The sequence below is a fragment of the Poecilia formosa genome, unplaced genomic scaffold, assembly GCF_000485575.1.
Source record: "Poecilia formosa unplaced genomic scaffold, Poecilia_formosa-5.1.2 Scaffold547, whole genome shotgun sequence".
Classification (NCBI taxonomy): domain Eukaryota; kingdom Metazoa; phylum Chordata; class Actinopteri; order Cyprinodontiformes; family Poeciliidae; genus Poecilia; species Poecilia formosa.
Genome location: NW_006800486.1, coordinates 251,965 through 264,383, shown reverse-complemented (window position 1 = coordinate 264,383; position 12,419 = coordinate 251,965). Strand labels below are relative to the sequence as shown.

Sequence of the window (12,419 nt, the reverse complement as noted above, 5' to 3'; positions counted from 1 at the left end):
ACTGGCGAGGGAAAGGGCCGAGAAGGAGAGACTAGCGAGGGAAAGGGCAGAGAAGGAGAGACTAGCGGGGGAAAGGGCCGAGAAGGAGAGGCTAAAGAGGGAAAGGACAGCTAAAGAAGAGAGGGAACAAGTGGAACGACAGAGGGCAGAAAAAGAGAGGAGCGAGAGGGAGCGCCTCATCAAGGAGAGGGAAAGATTAAGCCAAGAGAGAGCAGAGAAGGAAAGATTAGAGAAGGAGAGACTCCAAAAAGAAAGGGTCGCTAAGGAGAAAGCAGAGAAAGAAAGAATAGAGAGGGAACAACTTAGTAAGGAGAGAGAGAGAATCGCCAAACAGAAGGAGCAACTAGAAAAAGAAAAAACTGACAAAGAGAAATCTGAAAAAGAACAATTGGACAAGGACAAGGCCGAAAAAGAGAGACTGGAGAGGATTGCTAAAGAAAGGGAAAGAATGGCCAAAGAAAAATCTGAAAAGGAAAAGATAGATAGAGCGACTAAAGAGAAGGAAGGGAGGGAGAGGATTGCTAGGGAAAGAGCTAGATTGGCTCAGGAGGAGAGATCAGAGAAAGACATGGCAGTGAGGAAGGAGAGGGAACAGATGATGAAGGAAAGAGAGAAGCAGGAGAGGGACAAGTTGGAGAAACAAAGGCTATCCAGACAGAAGGAACTGATGGAGAGACAGCGGCTTGCTAGAGAGAAGGCCCTCCAGGAGAAGATGGAGACAGAGAGGCTGGCCAAGGAGAAGCAACAAAATGCCACAAAGAACGACCTGAAGAGACGAGACCTTCCAGAGAGGAAGTACAATGCTTCCCAAGCTTTAGCTCCAGCAGCCATCAGGAGGGAGAAGACGGTTGCTGATGGGACTAAAAACTGACTGATGAATGGACGGTGCTATAGTCCTGAGCAACAGATGAACTCCTGGTTTAAAAACCAGGTTTATCTGGGTTGGGTTTGTTTGAACACATGCAGGTGTTGTACCTGTTGGGATATTGGAGCCAAATTCAGTTTGGTCTCTATAGGTGGGCCCAAATATACGAGCCGAGGGGTGACAGGTGGTAGGCAGCCGTTGAACCCAAAAGAACTCAAGTTTATGACCGCTGTGGCTGAGTCCATGTAAATACTGTTGCTGTGTACTTTGGAGTTATTGGGTTTTGTGCATTAATTGTCTTGTCAGAGTTGAATAAACTGGAGAACCTGAAATCCAAGACAATCCTTGGTACTAACTTTTACGTGCCACAAGAGGTACAATGTTTGTCACCTAGTGCGTCACAGCAAAGCAGCTATGGATCAATACTTCACTAGTGTAGTATTACACTGGTTGGTACAGGGTTGACACCTCTGTATGCAACCTTTAGCAAGGTGAATCAGATACTTTTATTTTGACAGATAAGTGAAGATTTCAAAATGTCATTGGGCTGTCACTCTGGACAAGTCTCCAGTCCATTCCTGGACACCCAATCATGCACATGCAGAGCTAAAGGAAACTTGGAGTAAACACATTTTGGGCCGTGGGAGCCAGAGTACCTGGAGAGAACCTCCGTATCCACAGGGAGTCGTACAGAAAGGTCTCCAGGTCGGGACTCAAACCCAGTCAACCGTTCTACCATCAGCACCACCGTGGTGTGTTTGGTTTATCAGCTGGTCCTCCATGTAGATACTCCTAGCCACTTTATTTGTCTTCATAGTTGTGTGTTTTGGATGATCTATAGGGATAATTGTAAGTCATCATAGCATATATAATTTTATTAAATTCTGTATTTTTTTCCTAAAAAAACTTTACAGACCTTCCCAGATTGCTGTTCTGATCCCAGTTTGGGCCAATTGAAAAATGAGATATTTTGATATCAATTACCAAAGAAAAACAAGTTGAATCTTTGGATCTCAAAGATGTTAAGAAATGTCCCCAACTTCTGAAAACATTGACCCATGGTTGGAACAAAGCGTTGTACCTCTAAATAATGTTGCATAAAACCAGTGGTAGGAACTGCTAAGTAAAAAGTTAGCTGTGCTAACCCTAAAGCGGTAGCGGAGCACTAAGGCACTACACCAACACGGTATGTAGTGGAAGCTAATGGACCAGGCAGGGGGCGCTATAAAACCAGACTCTGCTCTGCATCAGAAGCTCCACCCCCTTACCGCTGGTTCACAAACATTCAACTTGTAATCATGGCAACTTTTGTCAGCTTTGTCTTTAAACAATCAATAAAATGCATCTTAGCTGTGTATGTAGAACCACTGAAACTAGCATATACCACAGGTGGAAACTTTAGCTTATTATAAACTTTATACATTTAATATAAAGATTTGACCTCATGTTTATGTGCAAGGTTGTTAGGATTGTTTTGGTTTAAGTTAATTTCTGTTTTACCTTCTTAAATATCTGTTTTATTTTATTCTTAAATGTTTTGAGCTTGTAGTTTGTAGAGAAAATGTTTGTAGTTCAGTTCATGGTCCTCTGGGTTCCTCCTCCTGGTGACGTCTGCCTGTAAACCACATCAGTCAGTCACTCTGCAGGTTTCTGTTCTGTTTTCATGTATTTCATGTCTGTACTTTAATAAAACAGTGAAGATGTTTTGGCTTCAGTTGAAGCTCCTTTTTCCATTTATTTAAATTCTACAACACTTTTCCCAAAAGGAAATGTTGCTGTGGGCTGGAGGGATTTCCAGTAGCAGTCTGTCTACCTAATCTGAAGATCCCTCTGACTGGAGACTTCCCTGACGCTTAATATCCAGGCATCAGAGATAATAATCCACACATCCTGGATGACATCATCACATCTCCTCTGTCTGGCAGTACGGTTAGAAAGATGTTGGAGTAGGGGATATGATGGATGGAAGAGATAGTTTGAACTTCCTCCATTTTGACCCCAAAGCTCCAACAGAGCTTTGGGGTCAAAGGTCATGTATTATTTGAAATATTCTAATCAGCTGCTAACAGTTATAAAATGACACCAAAAGTTTTTTTTTTCTTCTTGTAATAAAGGTCAAATTGCAGAATTTATCTATTCCCATTGTTCGATAACCAACCTGAAGGAGGCGCTGCTCACAGGTCCTGGAGCCTGTAAAAGTATTCACACTCCAAACCTCAGTGGGTTTTATTGGGTCTGATGGCTGCCTGCTGTGTCCCAAATGATCTTTACCTTTAAGGTTCTGCTCTGGGGTTGGGTTCTGAAGGGGAACCAGCTTCCTGGGTCATTCGGTCCGATTTAAACGCCCTGTCTTTGGGTTGCCAACAGGGTTGGGAGCAGCGCCGGCGCTGAAGTGGGGGAATCACCTGAGGAGAGAACAGGTGAGGTCTGATGGGATCATTTAGCTGGATGTTAGTGGCCACTTTATTAGGTACACCTCTGCTCTGGATTGGTCAGCCAATCAGATGGGAGTTCAACCTGAGCGTCTGAATCAGAACCGAAGAGGATTTAAGGGACTCTGATCGCAGAATAAACAAGCTACTGATGTGTTTTTGTTGTTAGAAAAAACCAGTAAGCCTGAGGTGGAAACGCCGACCCAGAGAGCTCCAGAACCGGAGAAGGACGGTCCTGCAGCGCAGGAGACATCAGGTGGGACATGAACACCTGTCCTCTCTCTGCAGCAGCAGGGTCAGAGGATTAAACCTGAAATCTGCCCAACAATCAGGATTATTTAGCAGACATAACTCATGTTTATGACTCACTGCTCACCTGCTGCCTGTTGGCATGACGACGGTAACACTGTGTGTCTGCTGCAGTCCCTGGATCTCAGGACGTGGAGTCTGAAATCCAAGGTTGGTTCCGCTGAGCGGCTGCTGCATGTGAGGGATGACTAACTCAGTTAGCGTCTGGTTCCGGTCCAGCTGCAGCTGTGACTCAGAACCAGTGGAAAGAATGCTAAACAGAACCAGGTTCTGCTGCTAACCGGATCATACTGGGGCTTTTAGTAGTGCTGGGCTCCGCTAACGGTTAGCAGCATGATCATTAGCTCCACTATGGCAAAGCTTTATACACACGGTATTTAGTAAAAACTAATGCTACAGCGCTCAATACAAGTGGTACGTAGCTGAAGCTAATGCTAATGCCCTATATCTGCATTGTATTAGCAGAAATGAATGCTAAAAGGTCAGACATGCACGGTGTTTAGCTGAAGCTAATTCTAAAGTTCGAAATTCAATCATGTCCAGACCCGCCATGTGTTGTGAGGAGGCTAACAGTTTAGTAAAGGTAACTTAGGGGAGGCTAAGATCACCAATTGTCTTCAAAATAAAAGAGCTGTAGTAGCAAACAAAACATTAGCTCTGCTAACAGCATTAGCTCATTAGTAAAAGCATGGCTACCACTGCATGAAAGATCCTCCACTGATTCGCTCTGCGCTGCAGATCAAAATGTTTCCATGTTGTGCTAAAGCAGCTTTTTTCCACCCTTGGCCTTTAGCATCACTGGCTAATTCGTTAGCACTGCTTAGCTTCATGTTAGCCGTCTTTAGGACACACTTCCTCCCTTCTTCTCCTCCCGCCTGTGATCCAGTGTGTCTCTGATCCAGCCGGTCCGTTACCGGCTCGGCTGCATGTATCGGACCTCTTCCAGAACCGGGCCGGGCCAGAGATCCGGGTTCGATCAGCAGTCTGACCGTTGTTGTTTCCTCTGCAGCTGCCGTTCCTCTGCCGCCGCTGGACGACAGCCATTTTGTTCCAGGTGAGTCTGCAGCTTCCTGTTTCCTGTCCAGAGTCTGTGGATCTTTATGAACCTGCTGTTTGTTCTGCAGACGACCCGACAGAACCCGGACAGCGCTACGGTCAGTACCAGAACCAGAACCAGGCCCGGTCCTGTCAGGTTCTAATCAGTCTGTTTGTTCCAGAGGAGGAGCCCGGCTCCATCGACACCACAGGAGGTGAGCCCCTCCCCCACCCGCTGCTGATCATTCAGTGGTTCTGATTCTGACCTTCTCTGTTTCCTGGTCCAGTTCTGGTGGAGGAGAGCCAGCCGGAGGAGACTGAAGGTGAGTCCGACCTGAGACCAGGTTCTGGTTCTGGTAACAGTTAGACTGATTGTTGTGTTTGCTGCCCCCTAGAGGTCAACCGTCTCATTAATGATGACAAACTAAATCTGAAGCTAATCAGCGCTGAAGGGGTTAACAGCTGGATGCAGTTTTATTTAATTTATATTAAATAATAAAATTATTTAAGAAATTCAACTATTTTATTTAATAATTATAACTATTTTAAGTTATTGAAGTTTTCATTGTAATTTCTATTTTACTTTAAATATTTGTTTAATTTGCATTTATCTCGTTTATTTATTTTCACATTTCCATACGTGAAGCTGTAATAATGAGTTCTGCTGCTGTTCTGCAGGGGAATCGGGTCGGTACCAGACCAGCTCCAAACTCTCAGCGGAAGCAGGTGGGAAATAAACGACATTAATAATAAAATCATCTGTTTGTTGTTTCAGTTCAGTCAGTGACAGGTTTCTGACTTACAGAAGGAGAGGAGCCTCCTAAAACAGAACCAGAACCAGAACCCCAGACTGGGTCGACCCAACCCACAGAGAGCAGGCAGGAAGCCGACGGTGAGAACTCGCTGCTGGTTTAAGACTTTTGCACAGAGCCACCCAGCCGACCATGACCGGCTCTACTGTTAGAATGAAGTCCAGTTTGTTTGTTTGACCTTTGACCTCTGGTTTGGTTCTGTGGGTCAGGAGCAGCAGAGAAAGCAGCTGAGGAGCAGAAGGAAAAAGGTAAAAATACAAACATTAAATCTTCTTCTGTGGTTTTATTTCATCTCCTGCGTCGTTCTGTTGGTCCTCCAGCAAAGAAGAAGAAACCCAAACTGCTGAACAAGATCGATAAAAGCATCAAATCAGAGATCGATGCAGCGGAGAAGCTGAGGAGGAAGGTAGAGGAAACGACCGGGAGACATTTCCTCTTCCTCTGATCAGCTGATCCAGGCTCAGCTGACCTTCATCTTCCTCCTCCTCTTCCTCAGGGGAACCTGGACATGGCCCTGAAGGCGTTCGATTCCCTGGTCCAGCAGCATCCTCTGAGCCCGCGCGCTCGCTATGGGAAGGCCCAGGTAGGGTCCAGGAGGGGCGGCGCGGCGCCGGGCCGTACGCGGTCCGGTCCGGTTCCGGTTCTGGTCCGTAACGCGGTGTCGTCCCGGCAGGTGCAGGATGATCTGGCGGAGAAGCTGCGCAGCAACGACCTGCTGCAGAGCGCCATCAACACGTACGGAGAGGCTGCAGAGCTGCCCGACGTGACCTCTGACCTGCTGAGGGCGGCGCTGAAGAGACGGGCCGAGAGGCAGCAGTTCCTGGGTAACGACTCCGACACAACCGGGTCAGAACGGGACCGGGTCAGAACGGGACCGGGTCAGAGCAGGACTGGGTCAGAGCAGGACTGGGTCAGAGCAGGACTGGGTCGGACCGGGTCAGAGCAGAACCAGGACTGGGTCAGAGCAGAACCAGGACCGGGTCGGACCAGGACTGGGTCAGAGCAGGACCGGGTCAGAACGGGACTGGGTCAGACTAGGACTGGGTCGGACCGGGTCAGAGCAGAACCAGGACTGGGTCAGAGCAGAACCAGGACCGGGTCGGACCAGGACTGGGTCAGAGCAGGACCGGGTCAGAACGGGACTGGGTCAGACTAGGACTGGGTCGGACCGGGTCAGAGCAGAACCAGGACTGGGTCAGAGCAGAACCAGGACCGGGTCGGACCAGGACTGGGTCAGAGCAGGACCGGGTCAGAACGGGACCGGGTCAGAACGGGACCGGGTCAGACTAGGACTGGGTCGGACCGGTTCAGAGCAGAACCAGGACCGGGTCGGACCAGGACTGGGTCAGAGCAGAACCAGGACCGGGTCAGAGCAGAACCAGGCTTCAGATGTTCCTGCTATAATCTCAGAGTTTCTGCTGTGAGTTTATTTAGATCCTGTTGGATTTTCTTGAGTTTTAATTGGATCTTATGGGATTTTATCAGGATTCACTGGATTCCAGTTTAGTTTTTTTGGGACTTTTTCTAATTTATTTGGATTTAATTTAATTTTATTTAGATATAGTTTGAGATTTTATATGGTTTTATTTTTGATTTAAATGTTAAAATCAGGAACAGGAAGTAGAATCGAGACCAAATGAATTTAAATCCATTTTGATCTGCATGTGGAGGCCGGACCCTGGGGTCAAAGTTCATGATGCGTTGCTCCCAGGTCGGATGCGGGGGTCGCTGGCGACGCTGCAGAAACTCGTCGACATTTTCCCCGACGACGTCGGCCTGAGGAACGACCTGGGCGTCGCCCACCTGTTGCTAGGCGACAACAAGGGAGCCAAGAAGGTTTACGAAGAGGTGCGTCGGTCCGCTCAGACGTTCGCGTTTCGGGTTTTAAGCTTCCTGCTGATTGGCTGTGTGTCGTTTGCCCCGCCCACCAGGTCCTCGCTGTTGCCCCTAGCAACGGGTTTGCCAAGGTTCACTACGGCTTCATCCTGAAGGCGGAAAACAAGATCGCAGAGAGCATCCCGTACCTCAGGGTGGGTCAGGCAGCTTTAGTCCAGCCTCACTGCATTATTGATTATTGATGAGGAATGACCATCACCCCTCCCCACCCTGTTTCTGCAGGAAGGCTTGGAGTCCGGCGAGCCGGGAACCGACGACGGCAGGTTTTACTTCCACCTGGGAGACGCTCTGCAGCGAGTCGGAGACGACAGCGTGAGTGACTGGAAAAACAGATCAATATCAGTTATTAATCAGGAAATATTAAACACATCAGTTGTTAGTTTATATTTTTAAAACTCTGCTTCATGAACATTTTCAGAACCGAGGAGCATTTTCTCCTACACTGAATGAATGTTTCTCATGTTTTCACTTACTTAACATAAATTTTATTAAATTAGCTTAAAATGTTTAAAAAAAAAGTCACATTTGTTCCTCAGAACAAAAAATGTAAACATTTCTGTTGATGCGTTTCTTTAAATGATGGTGTAATTTCCATGTTTGTCCACCAGATGGCGGTGTTTCCCCCATAACGCTCTGCTCATTTCCACTCTGGTCATTTTCTCCGGTTTTCCTTCCTACGGAAATAAACGTCACTATTTATGTTTATTAATAACATTTGATGTGTTTTAGAAAAGTTTTTATTGGTTTTTAAAGGAGTTTCAAGAAAAAAGTGGAATTATGTAACAAAGATTATCTAAAATCCTCAAAAATATATTATTTCTAATCTATTTGGAATTTATTGGATGTTACTGGGATTATTGGTTTGCACTGGAATCTATTTGGATTTTATTAAAATAGTATTTAATTTTATTTAGATTATTATTTTATATCTGGATTGTAATATTTTGTGGGGTTTTTTATTTTTATTTTAAAAGTTAGACGTATGCAGTTCTGTGAGCGGACCACAAGGTGGCGCTTTCTGATTCATTCATTCATCCATGGATTGGGTAAAGGGACATGAACACATGAACTGGGTCAGAACCGAATGAGAAGTTTAAAGTTTGGTTGACTTGAAAGCAGTCAGGCTGGTTTGGTCCAATCAGGAGTCAGGATTGGTTCCTCTGGTCCCGCCCTCTGTTGGTTCTGGATGTGCTGGTTCTGAATGACCCGGTGTGTCTCCAGGCGTACCAGTGGTACGAGCGGGGTCACCAGCGAGGGCACTTCGCCTCCGTGTGGCAGCGCTCGCTCTACAACGTGGAGGGACTGAAGGCTCAGCCCTGGTGGACGCCGCAGGAGACGGGATACACCGACCTGGTCCGGGTAGGTCGCCGTGACGATGCGTCCTGGACCGCTCAGGCCCGGTTCTGATCAGGACGCTGGTCTGTCCAGATGCTGGAGCGGAACTGGAAGACGATCCGGGACGAAGCGCTGGCGGTGATGGACCGCAGCCGGGGCCGCTTCATTCCTGAGGAGGAGAACCTGAGGGAGAAAGGAGAGTGGGGCCAGTACACGCTGTGGCAGCAAGGTGCTGACCCGGTAACCAGAACCGACCCAGAACCGCCGGTCGGACCCTGGCTAACTGATGTTGATCCATGTCTCCAGGGAAACGGGTGGGAAACGCCTGCCAGGGCGTCCCGAAGACCTGCGCCCTGATGGAGCGGTTCCCTGAAGCGACGGGCTGCAAGAGAGGACAGGTACCCGACCAGAACCAGAACCAGAACCTCCCCTCTGTTCCCTCCAACCAACCACCCTGTTTGGTGTCTTAGTTTTAACTCTGAGATTATTAGAAGCAAAGCAGTTTTCTTTACCTTTTCCTGACTTCCTGTCTGTGTTTTGTCCCTCCTGACTTCCTGTCCGTGTTTTGTCCCTCCTGACTTCCTGTCTCCGCCGGCCTAGATAAAGTTCTCGGTGATGCAGCCTGGGACTCACGTCTGGCCTCACACCGGACCCACCAACTGCAGGCTGCGGATGCACCTGGGCCTCGTCATCCCGGCGCCGGGCTGCAGGATCCGCTGCACCAACCAGACCAGGTGAGCCTCTGCTGCTGGAATCGCTGAGCCAAAGTTTAAACCACTTCCTGTGACATCACCGTCCACTTCCTGTTGGCAGGGAGTGGGAGGAGGGGAGAGTCCTGATCTTTGACGACTCCTTTGAGCACGAGGTGTGGCAGGAGGCCGACAGCTACCGCCTGATCTTCATCGTGGATGTGTGGCACCCGGAGCTGAGCCAGTACCAGCGCCAGACGCTCAGCCCCATTTAGGACCGGTTCTGCCCACCCGGTTCTGTGGACCCCACGGTTTGAGTTGTGGGAGGAGCGGCCTGACTGATGCACTCAGACTGATGAATGTTTTAAACTACTGACTGAACGTTAAGCCGGACGGCGCGGTACTTTCTGAGCCCGGTTCTGATCGGGTCGGGTTCTGGTGTTCCATCGTGATCATGGATCCATTCACTTCCTTTAATAATGAACCAGAACCACCTCCGTCTCTCCATCCCTGTCTGTGAATTACTGAAACACTACAGCCACAGGAAGCTCTGGACCTTCACAATAAAAGCCTGCATCATGTTTTAATTGTCAGAAAAACTTCAGCTCCGCCTGTTTCCTCTTGATCAGCTTTTTGTGGTTTTTACGTTTTTTTGCACATTTACTTTGTAATACAAGATGTTAAAAAAGATGATTAATATTTATATAAAATAATAAAAAATGAAAAAAAGGGAAAATTAGGCATCTGGTTCTGATGTTTTCCTTCTTTGGTTTGTTCAGTTTTACTGGAAGAGCCATAAAAATAATTTCTTCTCCTTTTGCTTCTCAAGTTTCCTCAGATTTTCCTTAAAGGCATTAATTTTTATTTATTCTCCTCCAGGCTCTTCTTTTCTTCTTCTTCTTTTCAAACCACAGAGTGATCCATCCTCACCGGTCAACCAGCTTGGAGTCGATCTCTTCTGCCGCACACCTCACCGCCGTCTCACCTCACCACTCATAAGTCGAGTTTCCATCAAAGTTTTTGAAGCATCACCTTTAAAAAGGCTGATGGAAACGGCTAAGTTCAAGATAACGTCTTCAATTTAGCGTTTGTTCGCCTGTTTCAGATCATTTTTGGCTTCTCTGAAAGTGTTGAGAGACAGAAACACATTAATCGAGGAAGTTCTGATTGTTTTTCAGAATAAAAGCCTCAGAACAAGCAGCTTGGTGTAAATCTTTACTTCTGTACATTCATTGAAAGTAAATACATTACATGAAGGTCGAGTGTAGCCCTGACGCTCATTTATTAACACCGCAAACAGGAAGACCGACCCTCCCACTTCCTGATGACGTCACTCCTCCATGTTCAGTCGTCGTTTCTGCTGCGTGAAAATAACGTCTTCGTATTCAGTGCGGTAATACAACGATAACATACAATCTTTAAATGAAAACCGTTGTTTTCTGTGCGACGTCTGATTGAAACACGTTTCTAAAAGTTTCATGCACATCATTCTTTTACAGTGTCGGTGTTTTCGTAGTGACGCTCGCTTCAGGCGGAACGCGGCATGTTTGATGTTGCAACAGAAGTAAAGACAAAAAGTGAAGATTCACCAAAAGGCGCCATGTTTAAGCCTGCTGTTCAGTCAGTGACCACTTGGTGGCAGCAGAGAACTCTGTAAACAAACATCTGACGTAGCGACCGCAGAATGATAAAACTTTAAATTTATCTGATTCTCACCAGCTCAAGACATGAATTTACACCTTAAAAAATAAATATGGGCTAAAAATAACATTTCATACTTCAACACTTTTTCACAGCATTTGAAAGCAGGCTTGAAAGTTTTAGAAAATATGGTTTGTACTCTTCTGGTGTACCACAGGGCTCAGTATTGGCTCCAACTCAATTCACCTGTCAGCTTATTGTCAACCAACATGTCCGTTCATCAGGGGTTCCTCCCATTCGGGGTGCCACAGGGCTCAGCACTCGGCCCCGCCCACACAGGAAGCTTTCTTTCTTTTAAATCAGGTCGTTGCTTTCTAAACCACTTCCATCCACATTGAGACACAAACGATGGCAAAAACCGCTAGTCTTTACTCCACCAGACCTGTAGGTGGCGCTAAACATGGAGTATATACATAAAGCTCCTACATGAGCTGTAAAACCAAGAAAACAAAGCAAAATGAAAAACTTTTCCAGAACATTTTCAAACAACAAACATGTAATCTGCTGCTGTTGTTGTCGTGTTCGACCCAGATGATGCTGATATGTCAGCATTTTCACAAACATTGCTTTTCACTCTGAAACCTGCTTTAAAAAACATTGATTGTTCCTTAAACTTTGTTTTCAAGTGGAAGTGGGGGAAAATGTTGAAATCGTTCTTGTGTGGGTGTGGCCTAATTCCCGTGTGGGCGGAGCATCATTCATGTGGGCGGGGCCTCCAATTATTCTGCATTATTCATCCTGAACTGGTTGTGTTTTGTTAGCCTCCCCGTTATGTGAATGAACCTTTGTGCTGCATGTTTTTGCGTTTGAACGGTTTCCAGACTGAGACGTGGTTAAGTCCGGCAGCAGTCGGAGCGCTGCTGGGTCGGTGCATCTGGACAGATGCTGCTGGCAGGAAACCGGATCATCTGGGAGGAGTTGGACGGCTCAGACGGGCGGGTTTGGCGTCGCTGGGAGGACGGATATCAGACGGTAACGGTGGAGTTCAGATGAGCGAAACCTGCGGATAATTAAACTCTGATCTTATCCTGAGGTTCCACTTTCCCAACAGAAACACTGGTGAGTTCAGACCAACTGGTGGAGGCTCCAGGTTAATGGGAGTTCTGGTGCTGATCAAGTTCAGGCAGCGAACCGACCCAAATCCAGACCTCCGGATTTAAACCGGTCCCGTCCGGTTTAAATCAGAACTCCAGGTCAGTCCAGAGCCAGCAGCGGCGTGCTCGTCTCTCTGTCCATCTGCCGCAGCGCCGCAGCTTCCACCGTCGACTGAGACCTGAGACAGGACAGGAGAGACAGGACAGGTGAGACAGGACAGGAGAGACAGGACAGGTGAGACAGGACAGGA

The 12,419-nt window shown here is 47.2% G+C and overlaps 3 protein-coding genes and 2 long non-coding RNA genes across 15 annotated transcripts in view; 2 read left to right on the top strand and 3 right to left on the bottom strand.

Moving 5' to 3' along the window:
- Positions 1 to 2,569, top strand: part of LOC103129441 (calponin homology domain-containing protein DDB_G0272472-like) — an 11,134-nt gene extending 8,565 nt beyond the window's left edge. For both annotated transcript variants that reach the window (XM_016665081.1, XM_016665082.1), the window contains one exon: positions 218 to 2,569. In XM_016665081.1, the coding sequence (XP_016520567.1) occupies positions 218 to 871 (654 nt within the window). In that variant the 3' untranslated portion in view covers positions 872 to 2,569. The remainder of the gene's footprint in view (positions 1 to 217) is intronic.
- Positions 1 to 10,040, top strand: part of unm_hu7910 (un-named hu7910) — a 29,171-nt gene extending 19,131 nt beyond the window's left edge. For 6 of the 10 annotated variants that reach the window (XM_016665077.1, XM_016665071.1, XM_016665076.1 and 3 more), the window contains 20 exons: positions 3,467 to 3,553; positions 3,721 to 3,756; positions 4,616 to 4,660; positions 4,731 to 4,760; positions 4,824 to 4,856; positions 4,929 to 4,964; positions 5,320 to 5,367; positions 5,447 to 5,533; positions 5,663 to 5,701; positions 5,774 to 5,859; positions 5,950 to 6,036; positions 6,127 to 6,277; positions 7,165 to 7,301; positions 7,385 to 7,483; positions 7,572 to 7,661; positions 8,571 to 8,708; positions 8,778 to 8,913; positions 8,991 to 9,082; positions 9,285 to 9,418; positions 9,498 to 10,040. In XM_016665077.1, the coding sequence (XP_016520563.1) occupies positions 3,467 to 3,553; positions 3,721 to 3,756; positions 4,616 to 4,660; positions 4,731 to 4,760; positions 4,824 to 4,856; positions 4,929 to 4,964; positions 5,320 to 5,367; positions 5,447 to 5,533; positions 5,663 to 5,701; positions 5,774 to 5,859; positions 5,950 to 6,036; positions 6,127 to 6,277; positions 7,165 to 7,301; positions 7,385 to 7,483; positions 7,572 to 7,661; positions 8,571 to 8,708; positions 8,778 to 8,913; positions 8,991 to 9,082; positions 9,285 to 9,418; positions 9,498 to 9,648 (1,742 nt within the window). In that variant the 3' untranslated portion in view covers positions 9,649 to 10,040. Of the gene's footprint in view, positions 1 to 3,466; positions 3,554 to 3,720; positions 3,757 to 4,615; positions 4,661 to 4,730; positions 4,857 to 4,928; positions 4,965 to 5,319; positions 5,368 to 5,446; positions 5,534 to 5,662; positions 5,702 to 5,773; positions 5,860 to 5,949; positions 6,037 to 6,126; positions 6,278 to 7,164; positions 7,302 to 7,384; positions 7,484 to 7,571; positions 7,662 to 8,570; positions 8,709 to 8,777; positions 8,914 to 8,990; positions 9,083 to 9,284; positions 9,419 to 9,497 lie in introns of all 10 variants that reach the window. The other 4 variants (XM_016665073.1, XM_007540540.2, XM_016665075.1 and 1 more) reach the window with 4 other exon arrangements.
- LOC103129442 (uncharacterized) lies at positions 1,680 to 3,759 on the bottom strand. Its single transcript, XR_001659980.1, has 2 exons — positions 3,674 to 3,759; positions 1,680 to 3,270 (listed from the first exon to the last, which is right to left on the bottom strand). It is a non-coding gene; the product is annotated as an uncharacterized LOC103129442 (long non-coding RNA).
- A 535-nt stretch (positions 10,041 to 10,575) lies between the features above and the next one.
- The window catches only part of LOC107834198 (uncharacterized), a 19,410-nt gene continuing 17,566 nt past the window's right edge, over positions 10,576 to 12,419 (bottom strand). The window contains exon 3 of the long non-coding RNA XR_001659979.1: positions 10,576 to 11,578. This is a non-coding gene — a long non-coding RNA (uncharacterized LOC107834198). The remainder of the gene's footprint in view (positions 11,579 to 12,419) is intronic.
- The window catches only part of LOC103129438 (clavesin-1-like), a 13,177-nt gene continuing 11,813 nt past the window's right edge, over positions 11,056 to 12,419 (bottom strand). Inside the window, exon 8 of the mRNA XM_007540535.2 lies at positions 11,056 to 12,347. Coding sequence (XP_007540597.1) covers positions 12,269 to 12,347 — 79 coding nt within the window. The 3' untranslated portion in view covers positions 11,056 to 12,268. The remainder of the gene's footprint in view (positions 12,348 to 12,419) is intronic.